This window comes from Cervus elaphus, chromosome 15, assembly GCF_910594005.1.
Source record: "Cervus elaphus chromosome 15, mCerEla1.1, whole genome shotgun sequence".
NCBI classification, from domain to species: domain Eukaryota; kingdom Metazoa; phylum Chordata; class Mammalia; order Artiodactyla; family Cervidae; genus Cervus; species Cervus elaphus.
This window is the reverse complement of record NC_057829.1, coordinates 45,263,163-45,284,731: the sequence shown is the minus strand read 5'-3', so window position 1 is coordinate 45,284,731 and position 21,569 is coordinate 45,263,163. Positions and strand designations below refer to the sequence as shown.

The 21,569-nt window shown below is 33.8% G+C and overlaps 1 protein-coding gene across 3 annotated transcripts in view; it reads right to left on the bottom strand.

Annotated features, from left to right (window-relative positions):
* Nucleotides 1–229: 229 nt before the first annotated feature.
* IPMK (inositol polyphosphate multikinase) overlaps nucleotides 230–21,569 on the bottom strand; it is a 54,212-nt gene continuing 32,872 nt past the window's right edge. For 2 of the 3 annotated variants that reach the window (XM_043926242.1, XM_043926243.1), the window contains exons 4-6: nucleotides 19,564–19,736; nucleotides 6,469–6,550; nucleotides 230–5,380 (exon numbers count right to left, since the gene is read on the bottom strand). In XM_043926242.1, coding sequence (XP_043782177.1) covers nucleotides 4,761–5,380; nucleotides 6,469–6,550; nucleotides 19,564–19,736 — 875 coding nt within the window. In that variant the 3' untranslated portion in view covers nucleotides 230–4,760. The remainder of the gene's footprint in view (nucleotides 5,381–6,468; nucleotides 6,551–19,563; nucleotides 19,737–21,569) is intronic. The other variant, XM_043926244.1, reaches the window with a different exon arrangement.

Sequence of the window (21,569 nt, the reverse complement as noted above, 5' to 3'; positions counted from 1 at the left end):
AAGATTTCAGACTACGATGGAAAAAAAATTAATACAAAATAGTTTACTTATTTTTTTCATTTTCAATGCATATGCTTCTATCTATTAATATTTTGTCTTAATCATCTTTGACTCTCCAATGATTCCTACAGTTTTTGGTATATAACATGTACTCAAATATTTGTTGAATGAGTAAGTTATTTTCAAACTACCAGGAGTTTGTGAGCATATTACAATTAATGAAAAAAGCTCCAATGCAAAACATTTTAATAGGTGGTCAAATATACAGTTATTAGAATTACCTAAATATCACTTATATAAAAATTGGTATATATCACATTAGATGACTCTATAAAAACACAAATCACACATTGACAACAACCCCTGCAGTCCAAGAATACCCCCCTCATCAATAGTACAAATTACACATTTTTTAAAAAAAGACATTGTTTAGACATTTAAACCAAAGTAACTTTGACTAGACTAAATACATTCATTCATCAAGTACAATAAATTTAGCATAGTCACTAACAACACAATTTTAGGTGCAATTTCACATGCTTTCATAAATCTTCCAGTTCAGTTCCCACAGTAAAGTGTCTTTGTGCACACCATTTTCATTTATATATAGGTGCATCATACATCATACTTAAGACTATTTTACTTCATAATTAAATGTGTTAATGTATATTGTAAGCGAATACCAGGCCAAAATTTAACCCCAGTGATGACCAATTTCAACAATTAAAAAAAAATTCTTTACAGTATATTCTAATTTGTTTAATTGCATGGGTACTATTTTCTCTTACTAAATACTATCAAAATAAGTAATAAGAATTTAAATATTAAATCCAAAAACATGGAGATTCCAACCTTCTTAAAATATTAATAAGCATTTTAGTAACATGATCATTTAAGTCAAAAAGTAATTTCATATTCATTGCCAAATTAAAATACCTATGATTTGAAGACAGAGACCTAAAATACTTGCAGTAAATTGAAAAGTACAATTTTTAAAATGTGCAGTAATTTGCTTGTGAATTTGTAATGTAATGTTTTTCACAGTAATACTATGTTAAAACACTACTCTAAATGATCAGCCTAAGTACACGTACCTTTACCAGCAAGAAAAATTAAGGCCTTTTAATGCTATCAGTAATTACAGCTGAACTCAAATGTCAAATAGAGGTTACAATGCTGCAAACTATTATTTTTAACCTTTAACATATTGTTAGTTGCTTCATCTCAACTCAATTACTTATCTTTCCATGAAGTTGAATGTTAGTTAACTATTACCTTTAAATAAGCATTTATCCGTATCTCTATTTTTATTTAGCCCTGAACCCAGTCAATCTAGAGAGAATGCTGGAAATATTAGGGCTTTGTCTGACTGGATCACAACTATATATTCAGGGGTTAAAAGTCTGTCCCATTTATATTTCTGAATGAACTAAGATGCCTGGCCTCCATAGACAACATTACTTATTTTCCCAAAGCATTGGCAGATAATTGCTACTTCTTCACTTGACCAAATTGACTTTTTTTTTAAATTTAAGTCTAGGCTATGAAGACATTACAGGATGTAAGGAAGGATAACCAAAGCTACAAATATATCAAATCAAGGTTAAAGGCACTGGATAAGGAAGATTATTACAAAGCATTGTAAACAATTTTTAAAGCAAATCAAGTTTTACAGTATTAAATGCCAAACTACTAAGAGCAAATGGTACTAAAATGATGACAATGTTTTAAAATAGTGGACAAAATTTCTGTAATTTCACAAATAAAATTTTCATTGTTCTACCATTTTTTTTCATCCTACAAGTTCTTTAATATTCCAAATCCTAGAAACAAAAGAGTTTTCAGTTGCATGAAATAAGAAAACTGCAACTGAAATATCTCTGAAAATTAATTTTATCTTAAGTTACATTATAAATTTGATATATATACATATATATATGGTACAGAGATATGAAGATCATCTTGGAAATCATAAAACAGTAAATTATACTCAATTAAAATCACAAAAAAAGATCTTATTCAGTTGAACACAATCTAAAGCCCCACAACAGCAAACTGTAGTGTAAAGAGGCACAGTAAGTACAATTTCCAGACACATTAAACAAATAATGAATACGGAGTTGAAAATACCACATGCTCCAGTTTAGTCATTTAATACACACATTTTCACAACTGTTTCTTGAAAAACTATTTAGATAAAATATTTAGCATTTATCATCAATTTTAAATTTATCTGAATCTATGCAACTTTCATCCATATTAAAATACTGATTACTGTAAATACTTTATTATAAAACTATTATACAATTTAAATTTTTATTAGAGAAATGTATTATTCACTATCCATAATTAAAGTCTTTTTCATGAGTGCATTTCATAAGAAATACACGAAAATCATTATTTATGATGCCTAGGGAGAAAAAACTATGGTAATCCTATTAACCCAAACTATATCCTTATTATTTCTTAAACATTTAAATGTTTAAATATGCTTGGTGACTAGTGATCATTCATCTCCACAGTGGTAAATTTCAGCATAATGTTAAATGACTGGACTAGACAATAAAAGAGTCACATGTAGATAAACACAAACCAATACTTGTTCTCTTACATGAAAGCTTACTTATAAAGTAACACCAAATGGGCAGTGAATAACAGTGATTAAAAAAAAATGTAAACAGAATAAAATGTGAGTCCCTTCCCTGAAGAACAAAAGATAAAAGTATTTCTCATTTTATGAAAACAAAACATTATCTATCAAAAAGGTAAGACGCTGATTTTACAAATCTATTATTTCTAAATATGGATAAAGAAAATCTGGAACAATAGATTCACATTTTATTGAGCTAAAATGCACAAAAAATATGATAATACTTAAACTTATTAATTCATTGTAATAGGTTGATACTATCCCATACTAAAAAGTATCTTGTTAAGATTCAAAATAGTGTTTAATTATCTGAGCTTAAGATTTAACAATCACTATCCAAGTAACAACAACAACAAAAGTCCACACTGTAGGATGAAAAAAGCAAAACTGAAAAATTTCTATTCACTATGACTTTAATTTCATCCCCACAAAAAAAGCTACAGCAATACCCATTTAGGCAATAGGCAAAAACATGAAGTCCTTATGGAAAATACCTACATTGACCCTAAATAAAAGATGTAAGATAATCAAATTTTGCTATAGTAAATGCATGTGAATTTTAAAGGTGTACAAGCTTAATAAATTTACTAAGCATAGAATTAATTTCATACTTCTCTTTGTGCTCAGATGATTGCAAAACTACATTCAGAGAGAGGGTTGGGAAGGTGAGATAAAACTGTGATACTTTCCTTCACACTAAAGAAGGGTATTTTAATTCTGAGGGGGAAAGAAAGGGAAGAGTCTAACAGTTCACAACTCTAAAACAACCTCCAAGAATATGACAAGACTGTTAACTACTTAAGACATTTTGTTAGTGAATCAAAGTTCAATGAAAACAAACATTTTTGCAAATTTAATTTCAAAATTTTAAATGTTTCTGATAATAGCTATTTTTTTTAAAGGTGGTGAATGTGAAATAGAGTTAATACTTAGAGATCTACTTTTTTCAAGAAAATTAGCACTGCCCCCTTCATGAAATTAAATTATAATCTTTCTTGAATATGATATAAAACTGTTTTGAGTAAGAATGAAACAGAAGCATGAATTTAGATATGCACCAAGCTCTGTATGACATGCTAATTTACACATGGTATTTTTGACAACTGAATGTTGCCCTTCACTGCTTATTAGAATTCTGAGAAACACTTTTTAGTAACATACAGTCATACTAGTGCTTAACTAAATGGGGACATATAAATACATGAATTATAAAAGAAAAACCTCAAAATGAGTTATTTAAAGGGGAAATAAAAAGAGCTTCAGTCATCCATCTTTTTGAAGTTACAGAGTAAAAGGCAAGATATTTTATGGTTTATAAATACTTGTCACAATGTAGTAAATACATATTCCAATTTTCCCATAAATTAAACATTTTAAAAGAAAAATATTTTGTTCCTTGCAAATATCTTCACTTTTCCCTAACCTTGGCAAGACTAGTAAGTGCCCTTAATTTCAAGACTTTTGTTGTTGTTGTTTTTATCCATTTCAATGATCTTTCTCATGAAGTATGTATATAAGTGAAAATGAAAGGAAAAAATCTGCTTTTGGAATGCAGTAATTCTAAATCCTTTTACTAAGAAGCACCTTTTGATATGCTGGTTTGAACTTTTAATACAAAACCTAAAGAGTAATTTTTTTCTGTAGAATTTTCTCCAGTTTTAATAACTTCATACACAGCAATACTAAGGATATCAGCCTATGCTTTCTACATTTTTTTAAAGTGTTCTAATAATGTAATGAGTTATAGATATGGCTCACTGTGGCCGGGTGGACAGAGGTTTCATGATAAATGGCTACAGAAAACAAACTAAACTCATTATGATTGAATAATGGTTTGCATTTTGCTTGAGCCAACAGACATTTAAGCCACGTACCACCACATTCCCTGCATAACATTCCTAAGTTTCTTTACTCTTTATAGTTTTCTAATGAACAAATAATTAGTTTTCCTGAGTAAGATTATAAAAAAGTTAACTCTTCTACCAAAAGTATAAAGACAAAATGTAGACTCACAATACAAATTTTTTACACAGCATTACAAGTGCAGAGTTATTAACTGCTGCTCTTCATTATGATTGCCCCACCCCTTTAAAAGACTGCAGCAAAAGATTCAATTGTCTAATATGCTCTGCAGTACAGTAATTAAATGCTTCAGCCCATAAACATACCCCTCATCTACTGTGTTGCTAGGGAACACATGAGCAAAGTCTATCATTCGCACTTCTACTGCAGTCTCGTGACAACCAGTGGGAAGATGGTAGAAAACTTTTTCCAGTTGGGAAAGTACATTTCCGTTTAAACGCTCCTGTGACATGCTTTTCCACCCATTGTCTTGCTCTATATTTTCAACCTTCAATGAAGTCTGACTGTGATGCTTTTTTGAATACATTTTTCTGTGACAAGCATACATTTTGGACAAGCTTTTACCCACTGAAGCTTCTATTTTTCCATTTGCTGTAGAATTTAACACATGAAAGTTATTATTGTACTCCAGTACATCTGTGTCTGAGAGCTGTCCTTTGGACAAAAACTTTTCTGCCAAAGTCCTGTCATTCAATTTTGTAGTAGTTGGCTGAGATGAACCTTCATAAACAAATAGTAATGAACTTGCATAAAAGTTAAGCTGCTTCTGGCTTTCAAACCATTGGAGAATTTTCTCAATCTTCTGAATACTGGCAGCAATAGCATCTCTTCTTAAGCAGAATCCATTATGAAAAAAACGGGAGACTCCTATAAAAAGGAAAGTACTAGGATTATAATGAAATTATGAAATAACCATCATTTGGGAAGTAATTTCATCTTAGATACAAATCTTAAACTTTCTCCCATCAGCCCCTGCAATTAAGTGAACAGATAAGGATTCCAGTTAAACACAGAATCTTGGAGCTCAACTTAATTTCTGGTGAAGATGTTCTTATTAGAAAACATACAGATGACACTTATGTAAAGCAAAATACCTTATTTAGACAGAAAACTTACTACAGGTAGACTATTAGTTTAGTGCCCTCTATATATATTCTCTTAAGGAATAGGATTCCAAGATTTGTTTCATTTGCTATTATGAGGAATTTTATAGTAAGACTGTACATTTATTAGAATCATGAACTAATCTAGAACCTAGAGTCAAAGTATAACCATTTTCAATTATGTCAACAGCCCATCACCAAAATACCAAATCATAACTGTACTTAATTTTTTATGCTCTCAACAATACTAATTAAACCAGCCTTTTCACAAAAGGTGAGCTCACTTTGGAGACTATCAGTAGTCCAATATGCTATTCAATATTGAGACTTAATGTTTTAACCTATCATATTAGGCCTCTTTTAAAATTATTTATGCATATTTTATCACATTTGGGAATTCATGGAATTTGATTTTTGCTGTTCCCCTACTTGGGGATAGAAACTGCTAAAAAATATATTCATATTGGCCTGAGAAATATTTTAATATAGAGCCAATCTAAATGTTATCTTGCTATTGGTTAAGTATACCAAGGCAAATATCAATTGATAAGAGCACATCGTAGATGAGTATTCTGTAAACATAAACATTTTTTCAACTATTTACATTACTCAACTTCTTCCTCATCCTGGATACAGTTAATAATAAACTTTAAAGAACATTATCTCTGGAAGTCTGTTATCATTGCTTTTATAATATCTTGGCCATACCTATTTTAGAAGTGTATATATTAAGACAGTATTGAGAATTGAATCACTACACCAAAGAAGAACTAAAACTGAAATCACTTTAGAGTTATTCTGATTAATTCTATAGTAATAAAAGGCACTGAAGTATGGTCTTTCAATCCTTACCATCCTTTAGAGTTTCTTTTGTTAAGCTTCTTCCATAGTGCTGGTTTTTTGTCTCATAGCTATCAGAATGAACATGATAAACCTGTCAGAAAAAATACTGAATATTAAAAATGAATACTCCTTAACCCTGGGGGTTTTATTGCAGCAATGAAAGGATGGCTAAAGACGGGAAGATCTACTCATATAATTCATTCTAACGGATTTAAGATGAAAAAAGAGTCATAGTGTCAAATCAATGATGCTAAAAAGGCAGTTAGCATATTTATATCCACTACTGATGAAAACTCTCTAAAAAGATAGATAAGTATTTCCAATATGAAAAAAATTATCCATTTCAATCCATCAAAAGTTAGTCTCAAGTTTAAAAAAGAAATAAGGAAGCATCTGTCTTAAAACAGAAGAAACTTCCACAAAAACTACTCTACCACTAACACATATATATGGAATTTAGAAAGATGGTAATGATAACCCTATATGCAAAACAGAAAAAGAGACACAGATGTATAGAACAGACTTTCGGACTCTATGGGAGAAGGCGAGGGTGGTATGATCTGAGAGAACAGCATCGTAACATGTATACTATCAAGTGTGAAACAGATCGCCAGTCCAGGTTGGATGCATGAGACAAGTGCTCGGGGCTGGTGCACTGGGAAGACCAGAGGGATGGGATGGGGAGGGAGGGGGGAGGGGGTTCAGGATGGGGAACACATGTAAATCCATGGCTGATTCATGTCAATGTATGGCAAAAACTGCTACAATATTATAAAGTAATTAGCCTCCAACTAACAAAAATAAATGGGAAAAAAAAGAATTAAAAAAAAAACTACTCTACCACAATACCTTTTATCATTATTATTACCTAATATTGTTCCAGAGCTTCTAGCAAATCCAAATAGATTACAAAGAAATAAGACACATATTTTGAAAAGGAGGAAAAAAATATTACCCTTTGTACATAATGGTTATATAATTGGAAAACTCAATTTAAAAAGTAACACAAACAATAAAAACCTGAGATGGTGACAGTACAAATTAGTAAACAGAAGATAAGCTTTCATATATACAAACAACTGACTAGAAAATGTAAGATTCCATTTATAAATCAAGTTAAGAAATAAAACAAAGGAATAAAACAGAAGGCATGAACCTTATGTGCAAAGTACTTACAAGATAAAATGTAAAAGAGATTATATGGAAAAGTGACAGTGTTAATCGCTCAGTTATGTCCCACTCTTTGAGACTGGTAACTAGGGAAGGTATTTCCAACTAAAACTCAATCTACCACATACAATATGCTTTTTAAAATGTTGATAGTGTTTTTGCCATTCAGAAATCAAAAGACCAACAGAAAAAAAAAAGGTATTTGAAATTTATCTGATGAACAAAGAGCATGTTTACTCATGGGAAAATGAACAATGGATCTGAAGAGTTCACTGAAATCAAGTCTCAAACATATCAGGAACACAGACTATCTCAAAACTGTGGCAACCAAAAGTTTCTCCAGACACTGCCGAATGACTCCCTGGGAAATTAAACTACCCGAGGTTCAAAATCATCTACTTTTGCTTTACTGACTATGCTAAAGCTTTTGACTGTGTGAATCACAACAAACTGTGGAAAATTCTTAAAGAGATGAGAATACCAGACCACCTGACCTGCCTCCTGAGAAAACTGTATACAGATCAAGAAGCAATAGTTAGAATGCTGCAATAGTCACATGCTGCAGCCCATGGGATCGCAAAGAGTTGGACACGACTGAGCAACTGAACTGAACTGGTTCCAAATCACTGCTCTGTATCAAGCAGATTGCCAATATCTACCACAATTATAAATGCATACAAGCTCAACTCCCCTCTAGGTACTTAATCCATAAATACCCTAGCACACCGGTGAAATGAGGAAGGCCTCCAGTCATTCATTTCTAACATTATTCGTGATAGCAAAAGACTGGAAACAAGTCAAAGATCCATTAAAGAGAGCTGGTAATGCCACTATGGAAAAATCTCCATGCTACGTTAAACAGAAAAAAAGCAAGATACAGAACAGCATTCAAAGCAGACGGTTTTGCATTATAGGAACAAATATCTCTGGGAAAGGTACATTGGTGAGGGAAAAAAATCACTATAAATATAATATCCTGTGTGGGGAGGGTGACTTCTCGCAGTATATGTTTCTATACTTACTGGCATCTGAACCATACAATGATGTATTTCATCAATTTTTAATTAAATATTTTTAAGAAGCATTAAGAATACATTGCTTTAGAAACTGGTATTTTATAACTTTCAGTATGATATGGCTAATTACTCTCTATCTCAAATGCTTCACTTTATTCAAAAAATCCAAATAGAACTGTGTTCTTTTTAATACATACACTTAGCAGCCTATTTAAAGAAAGACAATTTATCTTGAACGAAGTGTTACTATGAATAGAAGAAAAACACTTTATATATATACCAAAATTACATTTGACTACAGGAAAAATTATTTTTATAAGGACAGTTAATCATATTCGGAAAGTGTGTTTTAAAAAGTACTCATGTTCTCTATGCCCAGAAATACGTGTAAAAGAGGATTTTCACAGTGACAGAGGTATTATGGCAATAAGATGGTAATATATAAATTTATCAAATCAACATGCTGTACAGCTCAAACATACACAATGTCATGTTATCACTTATCTTGCAATAAAAAGATGAAATTGAGGAAATTAATAATGTGATAAAATTAAATACGAAAAAATAAATGAGAAGAATTTTCAAATACCCAGTCATGTAAACTACCAACTAGGAAATGTTTGTAAAATCCCCAAAAAAGGATTCTCAAAACTTCACCATTCTACTATCCAGGGAGGTATTTTCTGAGCTAAATTAAATTTCACATATGAAAAATCTAGATTTCACCTACAGATTAAAGCTAACTAGTTTCATGGGTCTCCTTTATTTATATTCTATTTACTTAATTTTATTTATTCATTTATTTTTTATTGAAGTATAGTTGATTTACAAAGTTGTATTCATTTCAGGCATGTCTGTTTACTCCTACTTTACTAATAAAAGCTAGAACGTAAAGAGATCTGAGAACTTCTCCAATCTCAACCCACTACCCAGTCTTGATCAGTTACAAAGACAATTGTAAATCAAAAGTTAACAGTACCACCTTGAAAATATCTAACAGGTAATAAAAAAGATGCTTAATTTTCTTTTTTTTAAAGGAAAGGTAACCTGGAAGACATGAGGAGGGGGAGAAAATGACAAGTATAAATCAACTAAAATCTTGAATTATATGTTTTAAAGAAATTTCAGGTGAATTTCTACAAATTATATTTCAATTACTTGTGGTTAATATTTTAAGTGTTAGTCTCTCAGTCATGCCTGACTCTTTGCAACCCTTCTTCAGGGATCTTCCCCACCCAGAAACTGAACCCACATCTCCTGCATTGCAGGCAGATTCTTTACTGCCTGAGCCAACAGGGAAGGCCAATAAATATAATAATCCCCACAGTTATACAGCACATGTTTAAAAAGTCAATACAAAACTGGAAAATTAAACCACCATTCATTCACACACATAATAGTTGACCACTAAGGACGCTACTTGAAATAGGCAGAAAGTCCCAAAGCAAGCTGCTGATATATTTACTTCTCTCAAGTCTGATACTTTAAGCTGAAATACACTCCACCTGCCTATGTATAATATGCTCCTTACATAAACTCACAGTCACCTTTCATGAACTAATTCAAAAGATGCTCTGCTTCTTGGTTTTCTAGAACTATTTTCCCTGTTGCCAGTTCAAAATACTATCTTTTCCAAAGTCACTCCATACTCCACCTCTCTCGACTGCTTTGCTCTTATACCTCTTATTTTCTTTCTCTTTCGTTACAAATTATCTTAATAAATCTTTTGTTATTAAATCAAAGTGAGTCTTATCATCTATACCATCTTGGGATCAAGGAAATAACAGTATAATTGTTGACAGTCATTTCAAAACAAGGAACTACTGGGACTTCCTGGCAGTCCAGTGCTTAAGATTCTATGCTGCCAATGCAGAGGGCATGGGTTTGATTCCTGGTCAGGACACTAAGATTCCACATGCTGCACAGTGCAACCAAAAGATTTAATTAATTAATTTCTGGTAATTATGTAAGGAATTTATGTATTTATATGCAATAAATTCCTTTAAATGTAATAAACTCCTATAAATATATTTATATGTATAAATTGCTTTTATTTATATAAGGAATAATTATAAATAATTCCGTTCTGTTCAGTCACTCAGTCGTGTCCAGCTGTTTCTGATCCCATGGACTATAGCACACCAGGCTTCCCTGTCCATCGCCAACTCCCAGAGCTTGCTCAAACTCATGTCCATCAAGTGAGTGATGCCATCCAACCATCTCAGCCTCTGTCATCCCCTTCTCCTCCTGCCTTCAGTCTTTCCCAGCATCAGGGTCTTTTCAAATGAGTCAGCTCTTCGCATCAGGTGACCAAAGTACTGGCATTTCAGCTTCAACATCAGTCTTTCCAATGAACACCCAGGACTGATCTCCTTTAGGATGGACTGGTTGGATCTCCTTGCAGTCCAAGGGACTCTCAAGAGTCTTCTCCAAGACCACAGTTCAAAAGCATCAATTTTTCAGCACTTGGTTTTCTTTCTTTTTTTTTAGCACTCAGTTTTCTTTATGGTCCAACTCTCACATCCATACATGACTACTGGAAAAACCATAACTTTGACTATACAGACCTTTGCTGGCATATAATTAATTAAATATAAGGAATTTCTAAATTGGCATTTTCTTCTGCCCACCAAACCTCTTCCTACTTACTGGTTAAACACAACAGAAAAACAGTTTAAAACTGATATATTTGGTAAACTTCAGTATATTCAGTAAGGTTTGGTTTTGGGGGGTTTTTTGGTTTTGTTTTGTTTTTTAATTGAAATTAGGCATGATTGTCTAGGAGGAAAATTTTTAAAATTTGAAACACTGATTCTAAAATTATCCAACTCTATCTTTAGTATTAATCTATAAACCCATTGTGATTGAAAAGTTTAATAAATTTACCAGACACTAAAGAAATAACTATCTGAAAAAAAAAATCCTAATAGAATTCCTATTAAAATTCAAAGTATGTCTCCCAATTTTTATATTCGAGAATTACATAATTTAGTCAATATTTACATTCTCATTCTCATTTATTATTTCACACTGCAATCATATCCTTTCTCAGACAAGCAAATTATATGTAATTATAAACTGCTAACTACTATACAAAGGAAAGCCATGAGAATAAAATTAGAACTCAAATTAATCTACAGATTCAACATAATTCCTACCAAAATCCCAGGTAGACACTTCCTTGCAGAAACTGACAGACTGATCCTAAAATTCACAAGGAAGTTGAAGGGATCCTAGGTAGTCCAATCTTGGAAAAGAACAAAGTTGGAAGTCTAACAATTCCTACTTTCAAAAGTTATTCCAAAGCTACATTAATCAAGACAGTGTGGTTCTCGGGAATACCCTGGTGGTCCAGTAGTTAGCACTCTGCTTTCACTGACATGGGCCAGAGTTCAATCCCTGATCAGGGAACTAAGATCTAGGAAGCCATGTGGTACAGCCAAACAAAACAAAACAAAACACAGTGTGCATCTGAGAAAATAGCTGCTGCATATCAATGTATCTGGTAAAGGGTTAATCTTCAAAATATATAAAGAAGTCAGACAATTTGACAGGAAAAACTAATAAGTGTTGTTGAGAATACGAAGGAAAGGGAAACCTTGAGTACTACTAGTAGGAATGGTACAGCCACTATAAAAAACAGTATGAAAGTTCCTCAAAAACTTAAAAATATACACCCAAGAAAAAGAAAACACAATATCCTGGCACTACATGCACTACGTGTTCACTGCAGCATGATTCACGATAGCCAAGATATGAAACAATTTAACTGTACATCAATGAATGAAAGGATAAAGATGTTGTATGTACAGGCATACCTCATTTTATTGCACTTCATAGATACTGTGTAAACCTTCACAGTATCAGTTCAGTTCAGTCGCTCAGTCATGTCCGACTCTTTGCGACGCCATGAACCACAGCACGCCAGGCCTCCCTGTCCATCACCAACTCCCGGAGTCCACTCAACCCCAGGTCATTCGAGTCGGTGATGCCATCCAGCCATCTCATCCTCTGTCGTCCCCTTCTCCTCCTGCCCCCAATCCCTCCCAGCATCAGGGTCTTTTCCAATAAGTCAACTCTTCACATGAGGTGGCCAAAGTATCAGAGGTTTAGCTTCAACATCAGTCCTTCCAATGAACACCCAGGACTGATCTCCTTTAGGAGGACTGGTTGGATCTCCTTGCAGTCCAAGGGACTCTCAAGAGTCTTCTCCAATACCACAGTTCAAAAGCATCAATTCTTCGGCACTCAGCTTTCTTCATAGTCCATCTCTCACATCTATACATGACCACTGGAAAAACCATAGCCTTGACTAGACAGACCTTTGTTGGCAAAGTAATGTCTCTGCTTTTTAATATGCTGTCTAGGTTGGTCATAACTTTCCTTCCAAGGAGTAAGCGTCTTTTAATTTCATGACTGCAATCACCAACTGCAGTGATTTTGGAGCCCCCAAAAATAAAGTCTGACACTGTTTCCCCATCTATTTCCCATGAAGTGATGGGACCAGATGCCATGATCTTAGTTTTCTGAATGTTGAGCTTTAAGCCAACTTTTTCACTCTCCTCTTTCACTTGTATCAAGAGGCTTTTTAGTTCCTCTTTACTTTCTGAAATAAGGGTGGTGTCATCTGCATATCTGAGATTATTGATATTTCTCCCAGCAATCTTGATTCCAGCTTGTGCTTCTTCCAGCCCAGCGTTTCTCATGATGTACTCTGCATATAAGTGAAATAAGCAGGGTGACAATATACAGCCTTGATGTACTCCTTTTCCTATTTGGAACCAGTCTGTTGTTCCATGTTCAGTTCTAACTGTTGCTTCCTGACCTGCAGAGTTTCTCAAGAGGCAGGTCAGGTGGTATTCCCATCTCTTTCAGAATTTGCCAGTTTATTGTGATCCACACAGAAAAAGGCTTTGGCATAGTCAATAAAGCAGAAATAGATGTTTTTCTGGAACTCTCGCTTTTTTGATGATCCAGAGGATGTTGGCAATTTGATCTCTGGTTCCTCTGCATTTTCTAAAACTAGCTTGAACATCTGGACGTTCACGGTTCACGTATTGCTGAAGCCTGGCTTGGAGAATTTTGAGCATTACTTTACTAGCGTGTGAGATGAGTGCCACTGTGCAGTAGTTAGAGCATTCTTTGGGATTGCCTTTCTTTGGGATTGGCATGAAAACTGACCTTTTCCAGTCCTGTGGCCCCTGCTGAGTTATCCAAATTTGCTGACATATTGAGTGCAGCACTTTCACAGCATCGTCTTTTAGGATTTGAAATAGCTCAACTGGAATTCCATCACCTCCACTAGCTTTGTTCGTAGTGATGCTTCTAAGGCCGACTTGACTTCACATTCCAGGATGTCTGGCTCTAGGTGAGTGATCACACCATCGTGATTATCTGGGTCATGAAGATCTTTTTTGTACAGTTCTTCTGTGTATTCTTGCCACCTTTTCTTAATATCTTCTGCTTCTGTTAGGTCCATACTATTTCTATCCTTTATCGAGCCCATCTTTGCATGAAGTGTTCCCTTGGTATCTCTAATTTCCTTGAAGAGATCTCTAGTCTTTCCCATTCTATTGTTTTCCTCTATTTCTTTGCATTTACCACTGAGGAAGGTTTTATCATCTCTCCTTGCTATTCTTTGAAACTCTGCATTCAAATGGGAATATCTTTCCTTTTCTCCTTTGCTTTTCGCTTCTCTTCTTTTCACAGCTATTTGTAACGTCTCCTCAGACAGCCATTTTGCTTTTTTGCATTTCTTTTCCATGGGGATGGTCTTAATCCCTGTCTCCTGTACAATGTCACGAACCTCTGTCCATAGTCAATCAGGCATGCTGTCTATCAGATCTAGTCCCTTAAATCTATTTCTCACTTCCACTGTATAATCATAAGGGATTTGATTTAGGTCATACCTGAATGGTCTAGTGGTTTTCCCTACTTTCTTCAATTTAAGTCTGAATTTGGCAATAAGGAGTTCATGATCTGAGCTACAGTCAGCTCCCAGTCTTGTTTTTGCTGACTGTATAGAGCTTCTCCATCTTTGGCTGCAAAGAATATAATCAGTCTGATTTTGGTGTTGACCATCTGGTGATGTCCATGTGTAGAGTCTTCTGTTGTGTTGTTGGAAGAAGGTGTTTGCTATGACCAGTGCATTCTCTTGGCTGAACTCTCTTAGCCTTTGCCTTGCTTCATTCCGTACTCCAAGGCCAAATTTGCCTTTTACTCCAGGTGTTTCTTGACTTCCTACTTTTGCATTCCAAACCCCTACATTGAACAAGTCTATCAGAGCCATTTTTCCAACAGCATTTGCCTTGGTTCATGTCTATGTGTCACATCTGGTAATTCTTGCAACATTTCAAACTTTTTCATTATTACTGTATTGTTATGTTAGCTGTGATCAGTGATCTTTGATGCTACTATTATAATTGTTTTGGCATTTCTTTAGCAATAAAGTAGTTTTAAATTAAATTAGCATTTAAATAATGCTATTGCACACTTAAGAGATTACAGTACAGTGTAAACAAAATTTTCATATGCACTGAGAAACTAAAAATTCTTACAACTTGTTTTATTGTAATATCTGCTTTATTGCTGAACCCACAGTATCTCCAAGGTATGCCTGTACATAAACAATAGATTATTCAGTCATTAAGAAAAAGGAAATCTGCTATCTGGAGTAACATAGATGAACCTTAAGGGCATTATGCTAAGTGAACTAAGACAAAGACAAGTATCGCGCATCTTCACTTAAACATGGGAATCCGAAAAACAAAGCAAACTCATAGAAACAAGAGAGTAGAAAGTGGTAAAGTTTACCAAGGACTGGGAGGGGAAATAGAAAGAGGTTGGTATTCATCTTTCAACTATAAGATTAAAGTCTGAGAACCTAATGTAAAACATGGTGACAGATCAATAACACTACTGCATAACTGAAATTTGCTAAGAGGGTAGAACTTATATGTTCTCATAAACACAAATAAAAGATAAATATGTGAGGTGAAAGATGTGTTAATAAACTAAATGAGTGAATCCTTCTACAACGTGTAGGTATTTCAAATCACCGCAATGTATACTTTAAATATCTTGTGTAAATGATACCTCAATAAAGCTGAAGAAGGAAAAAAAAAAAAGACTGTGGTTCTGGCATAAAGATAGACAATATGAATCAACAGAAGAGAATTGACAGTCAAGAAATAAACTCTCATTTATGGTCAACTTATTTCAACAAGTATGTCCAGAGCATTCAATGAGGGAAAAAATGGTCTTCTCAACAAATGGTGCTGGGACAACTGGATATCCATAAGCAAAAGAGAAGGGTTGACTCCTTCCTCAAACCATACCCAAAAAACTAACTTAAAATATACATATATCTCAATGTAACAGTTAAAACTCTAGAAGAAATATAGGAGTAAATCTTAATGACTTTAGGTTAGGCAATGGTTTCTTAGCCATGAAACCAAGAGCACAAATAGCAAAAGGCAAAATTAAATTAGACTCCAAAATTAAAAATATTTGTACTCCAAAGGTATTATCAAAAAAGTGAAAAAACAACCCAAATTAAAAGTAGACAAAGGACCAGAATAGACATTTCTCCAAAGAAGACATGCACACAGGTCAATAAGCACATGCAAAGAGGCTCAATTCCATGAGCCATTATGGAAATGCAAATAAAAACCAGAATGAGATACAATGTCACACCCACTAGAATGCCTTATAAAAAAAAAAAAGAAGAGAGACAGAATAACAAGGTTTGGGCTTTGGGTAACAATGCAGAGAAACTGAAACTTCTATACATCATCCGTAGAAATGCAAAATGGTGCAAGAACTTTGGAAAACACTTTGGCAGTTTCTTTAAAATTTAAATTTAGTCACGGCATCCACTAATCTCAAATTCAGGAACTACATACCTTAAAAAACATATGCACGTAACATACATAACAGCATTACTAATAACAGCCCCAAAGTGGAAACAACCCAAAGTTGATCAATGAACCAATGGATAAACAAAATGTAGTATATCCATACAAAAACAAAAAAGAATAAAATACTGATTTACGCTAACAACATGGACACACTGTGAAAACATTATGAAAGAAGCCAGTCACAAAAAACTACCTATTTTATTACATGATTCCCTTTATATGAAATGTCCAGAAGAGGCAAAGCTAAACAGTCAGAAAGTAGACTAGAGTTGTCTATGGCTAGTTAGTTGGAAGGAAATAAGTGACAGATAGTATGTATAGCTTTTCTTTTCAGGTGATGAAAATGTTCTACAGTTGAATACACTGATGGCTGCCCAACTCTATGAGTATACTAAACCAATGAACTGCTACTTTAAATGAGTGAATTGAATGGTGGGTAAATCATATCTCAATAAAAATGTTATTAAAAAATACAAACATCCATGGCTGATTCATGTCAATGTATGGCAAAAACCACCACAATATTGTAAAGTAATTAGCCTCCAACTAATAAAAATAAATGAAAAAAAAAGGAAGAAAAGTTTTAAAAAAAAAGGAAGAAAAGTTTAAAAATAAATAAATAAAAAATAAAATAAAATTTCTGAACAATACTCCTCAAAAAAATAAAATAAAATAAAATAAGAAATACAAACAGAGGAACCTCTATTTGGGGAAATAACACAGAGAGCAAAATTATGCAGTGCCTTATTTATTTCTACTCTGTGTCTATACACACACACACACACATATATATATAAAGGCAATGGAAACCAACTGAAGCATTTTTAAGCTGGGGAATGTCAAACTTAGATATACATTTTATAATGTTTGGAGAACAGACCAGAAGAGAACAAAACTGAAATTAAGAGTTAAGATACTTGTCTAGAGAAGAATAATTTTGAAAATGGGACTCAGGTGCTTCAAAATTAAGATCAACAAAATTGATGGATGGCTTTGAGAGATGATGGTACTAAAAGGTTTCTCCTTCATAAAACTGGACGTATGATAATGTCATTCACTGAGACAGAGAATAACAGAGATTGCTGTTACTGCTTTGGTTGTTATTTTGCAAGAGGGATGTAAGTCAGTTTTTTACATGTTAGTCCTAGATGTCTTTAAGTTATCCAAGTAAAATGTTGAATAGGCTGTTAGCTATATAGATTAGGAGATCAAAGAAAAACCAGAGGCTAGATATGTATGTTCAGGAGTTATCAGTGTAAGTGAAACTGAATCAATGAGAATAAAGGGCACTGCTTGAGAAGAAACAGAAGGCAGTAAGTGGAGCTAAATGGAATACCTCAATATTTAAAGAACAAAGAAATGAGCTGGCAAAAAAAAGACTGCAAAATGCTCTTAGGGAAAAAGCAGGAGAGACTGCAGTGTTATGGACACAAAAATGAATGTTTCAAGGAGGACATAGCAATGTTGAAGACTACTTTTAAAAGTGAAGTAAGATGAACAATGAAAAATGCCATTTGAATTTAGTGACACAGAGATGTCATTAAGGGACCTTCATGAGGCACCAGTCTGGTGGCAGGATGAAGCTAAAGCCAGATTTAAATGGATTAAAGAATACAGCATGGGAAGTAAGGGAACAGTAACAAATATAATAAGTTTGGGTACAAAGGGGAAGCAATTTAAATTCACTGCTAGAGAACAGAGCAGGATAAAAGTGGGGTTTGATTTTTTTCTTTTTCAATTGAGAGTGATTTGAACATTATTTGAAACAAAAAGGAAAAACAACTAAAGAGAGACCAAAGTTGAAGATAAAAAAAAAATAAAATAACAAGAGAGAATCAACAATATTAGGTTCAGAAGAGGCGGAAAAGAAATGCAATCCAGAGGGCAAAGGGAAGGGCTGCCTCTGACAGGAGGATGGAAAATTCTTCAATGTAGGGAGGAATAATGAGGAAATGAAAGCACAGGCAGGTTAAATGTGTACGTCTGTTAGCAGGAAATTAAAGGAAACCATGTATAATGGCTTATTTTTTCTGAAGCAGAAGCCAAAATTATCTCCTAAAAGAAGGAAAGGGGAGGGGTGAATGATTTGAAAACAGTGAAGGCTTAAATAGGCATCACTTTATAGAATTTTATTCCACATTACCTAACTGTGGCATACTGTTTGCAAAGAGGGCCTCAACATCCTTGTGCACACTGCCATTCGTATTATGACTTCCCTTTTTCCACAACCAGAAGTGGAGTCTTCTCCTCCTTATCAATATGGACTGGCCCTGTGACATACTTTGACCTATATAATTCCATAAAAGTGATAGAAGGTGACTTCCTAACCTACATTTCAACAGACCTTGTAGCTTTCGTTCTTGCCTTCCTAAAATGTATATAGTACATGAAGAAGCTCCAGTCAGCCTTCTGGAAAGAACCTTATGGGAAAAAGTCCAGCCAACAGTTAGTATCAACTTGTAAGGTCACTTGGACCAACTAGACCCAGAGGAGCCATCAGATGAGTATAGTTACAAGAGGGACTCTGGATGAGATCAGAACTGACCACCTGAGCCCAACTCAAATTGCCAGTCCACGGAAAAATAAGCAAAGAAAACAATGGCTTTAAATCACATTTTTAAACCAGTAACTTATTTCCCCGTTTTTGTTTTAAATATACAGAAAAATTACTGGCACTTTTCTCATGGGGAAAAAAAAATCACAAATAATATCACATTCATTTACCAGATTATTTCTTTTGTACTAAACTTAAAACATCTTTAAAACAAAATTACTAGAGTCAGAGCTTTGAGGTTCAGCCACTCATTCGTTTATTAATCATGTACTGCGTCCCAGAATAAACCCAGACACTGCCCATATACCAGGTAACAAAAGAGATAGAATCTCTGCCTGCACTGAGGAGTTATGGATAACCTAATTCTAAAATATATGTGACATCTGTAACATTCAAGAAAACATGTAATGAGAGATGTACGTATTACACTAAAAATCACTCTTACCCTCATGCCAAGCACCAAGAACCCAATCTCTTCCATTAATGGGTACTTGCTGACCTGTTGCTGAATCTTCTCAGATGAAGCAAAAGGATCATAGCTTTTCCGCCCTATCTTTACATCCATTATACAGGGCTTATTAAATTTATGGGTCACATCTTCCAGTTTTAGGTATAAATCTGTTATTAAAGAAAAACACTAATTAGTAATAGGAAAACATATTACTACTTAAGAGAAAACAAAAATGAGGAAATCTTAAAACTGAGAAAAAAGTTAAAACAAATCCAGAGTCAAGAATTATTATTACTTCACCTGGAGGAAAAAAAAAGACTGACTAATAAATTTATAACAGGTATAAATATCACAGAGAAACTCTTACAAGAGGTGGAATAAATATTCAACCATAAATAAAAGGTATGAATTAGATACGTCTTCCAAGAACATTAAAAAGGCAATGAGATAATTTTTAAAAACTGTCCTTGAATACATTCTCCTTTTGAACATGATTTACATCTATGTACCTCAGCAGGCATCTTAGTATTCTAAGAATTTTTTAAATTCTTCATTTAAGAATAGTAAAAGGAATAAACCTTTTCCACAGAAGATACAACAGGTATAGGTTAAGAAAGGTAAATCAATCCAAATGATGTTAATGCTAAACATACATTCTAGGCTTACTAGTCCTAAAGGAAAAAGAAACACCCTGCTTTTTAGAACACAAAAAGTCCTCAAAAGTTCATTTGTAAGTAACTTTGGCATCCTGTATACACCTTCCCTCAGAAAACTATTATAAAGGGAGATTCAAGTAAAAAAGTATAAACATCTCAGTTATCATACACTGTAGCTGACCTTATAGTTTTAGGTTGAAAATACAGGTCCAGGTGCACTGAGGGAAAGAAGTAAGGAAAGAAAGTCTTTGCCCCTTCCTAGGTGAATAAATCTTCCCAAACAAAACTCTGAATGAGATCACAAATTTCAATCATGTCATAAGAAGCACTTCTTGTAAAAACCTTTCCTTACAAACAGAAAATATTTTACTTTTTTTTAATCAAAGTAACAAGGTTTGATTTTTTTGAAATAAATGAATTTATTTTTTAAAATCTTATCCCCTAGTCAAAGGAAAATGAAGAGAGGGAGGATTGTGTAGAACCAGGTGAAATTAAGACAAAAAATGAACTGCAGCCTAAGAGAACTCACAGAAACAAAAAGGAGCGTGCCACATTTAAAAGAAAGGTTCTAACAAAGGGACATTCTCAACAAGATAAAAGGTCTGGACACAGACATGAACCTCTTGATGGTGAGAGATAATGAGAGAAGTAGGAATATCCTGCTCAAGAAACTGGAACCCACCCATTTCTGTACTTTAAAAGATAACCACAGGAAAGTATGATAAGATGGGGAAGGAGGAAGCACAGGAGTCCCCTTCACACTCTTCCCATTTTCAGCTACCTTGAGGAAAGAGAAAGAAAGGGATTCATCCTCTCCCTAAAACTGCATAAAAATTTCAGTAACAAGGCTTATGTTTCAAATATCAGAAGAGATTAATTAGACCCTAATGCAGTAAATCATTAGCATTCACAAGTTTATCATCATTAATTTCCATAACTCAAGAAACCCTAAAGGCTTTGGTGAGGTAAGGCTACACATGGGAAGAAAAAGATAGTGTGCAAATCTAGCTAAATATCACAGCATCTACAGTTCGGTGTAGGGTTATTATTTTCTACCTGCCAATTTGGTAGTAATTAAAAACAAAAACTGTTTTTTTGCCATACAACAGAAACAAGAGAAGCTAAAGACTTTGCAAATCCCTATTTCATCCTTCTCTTGGGAAAGAGAAAAATACAAATGCAAACTCTCCTTACAGCAGGAATGTAATAAATGTCTGCTTGACTGAATCAATGTTTGCCCTCTCATTCATTCTCTTTCTGCCCAGAGGGACTTTGGGTTTGGCCTTCTTCATTGTGTAATAAGTTGAGCCGTTCCTTCAGTACACTGGCCTAAGTATCATCAGT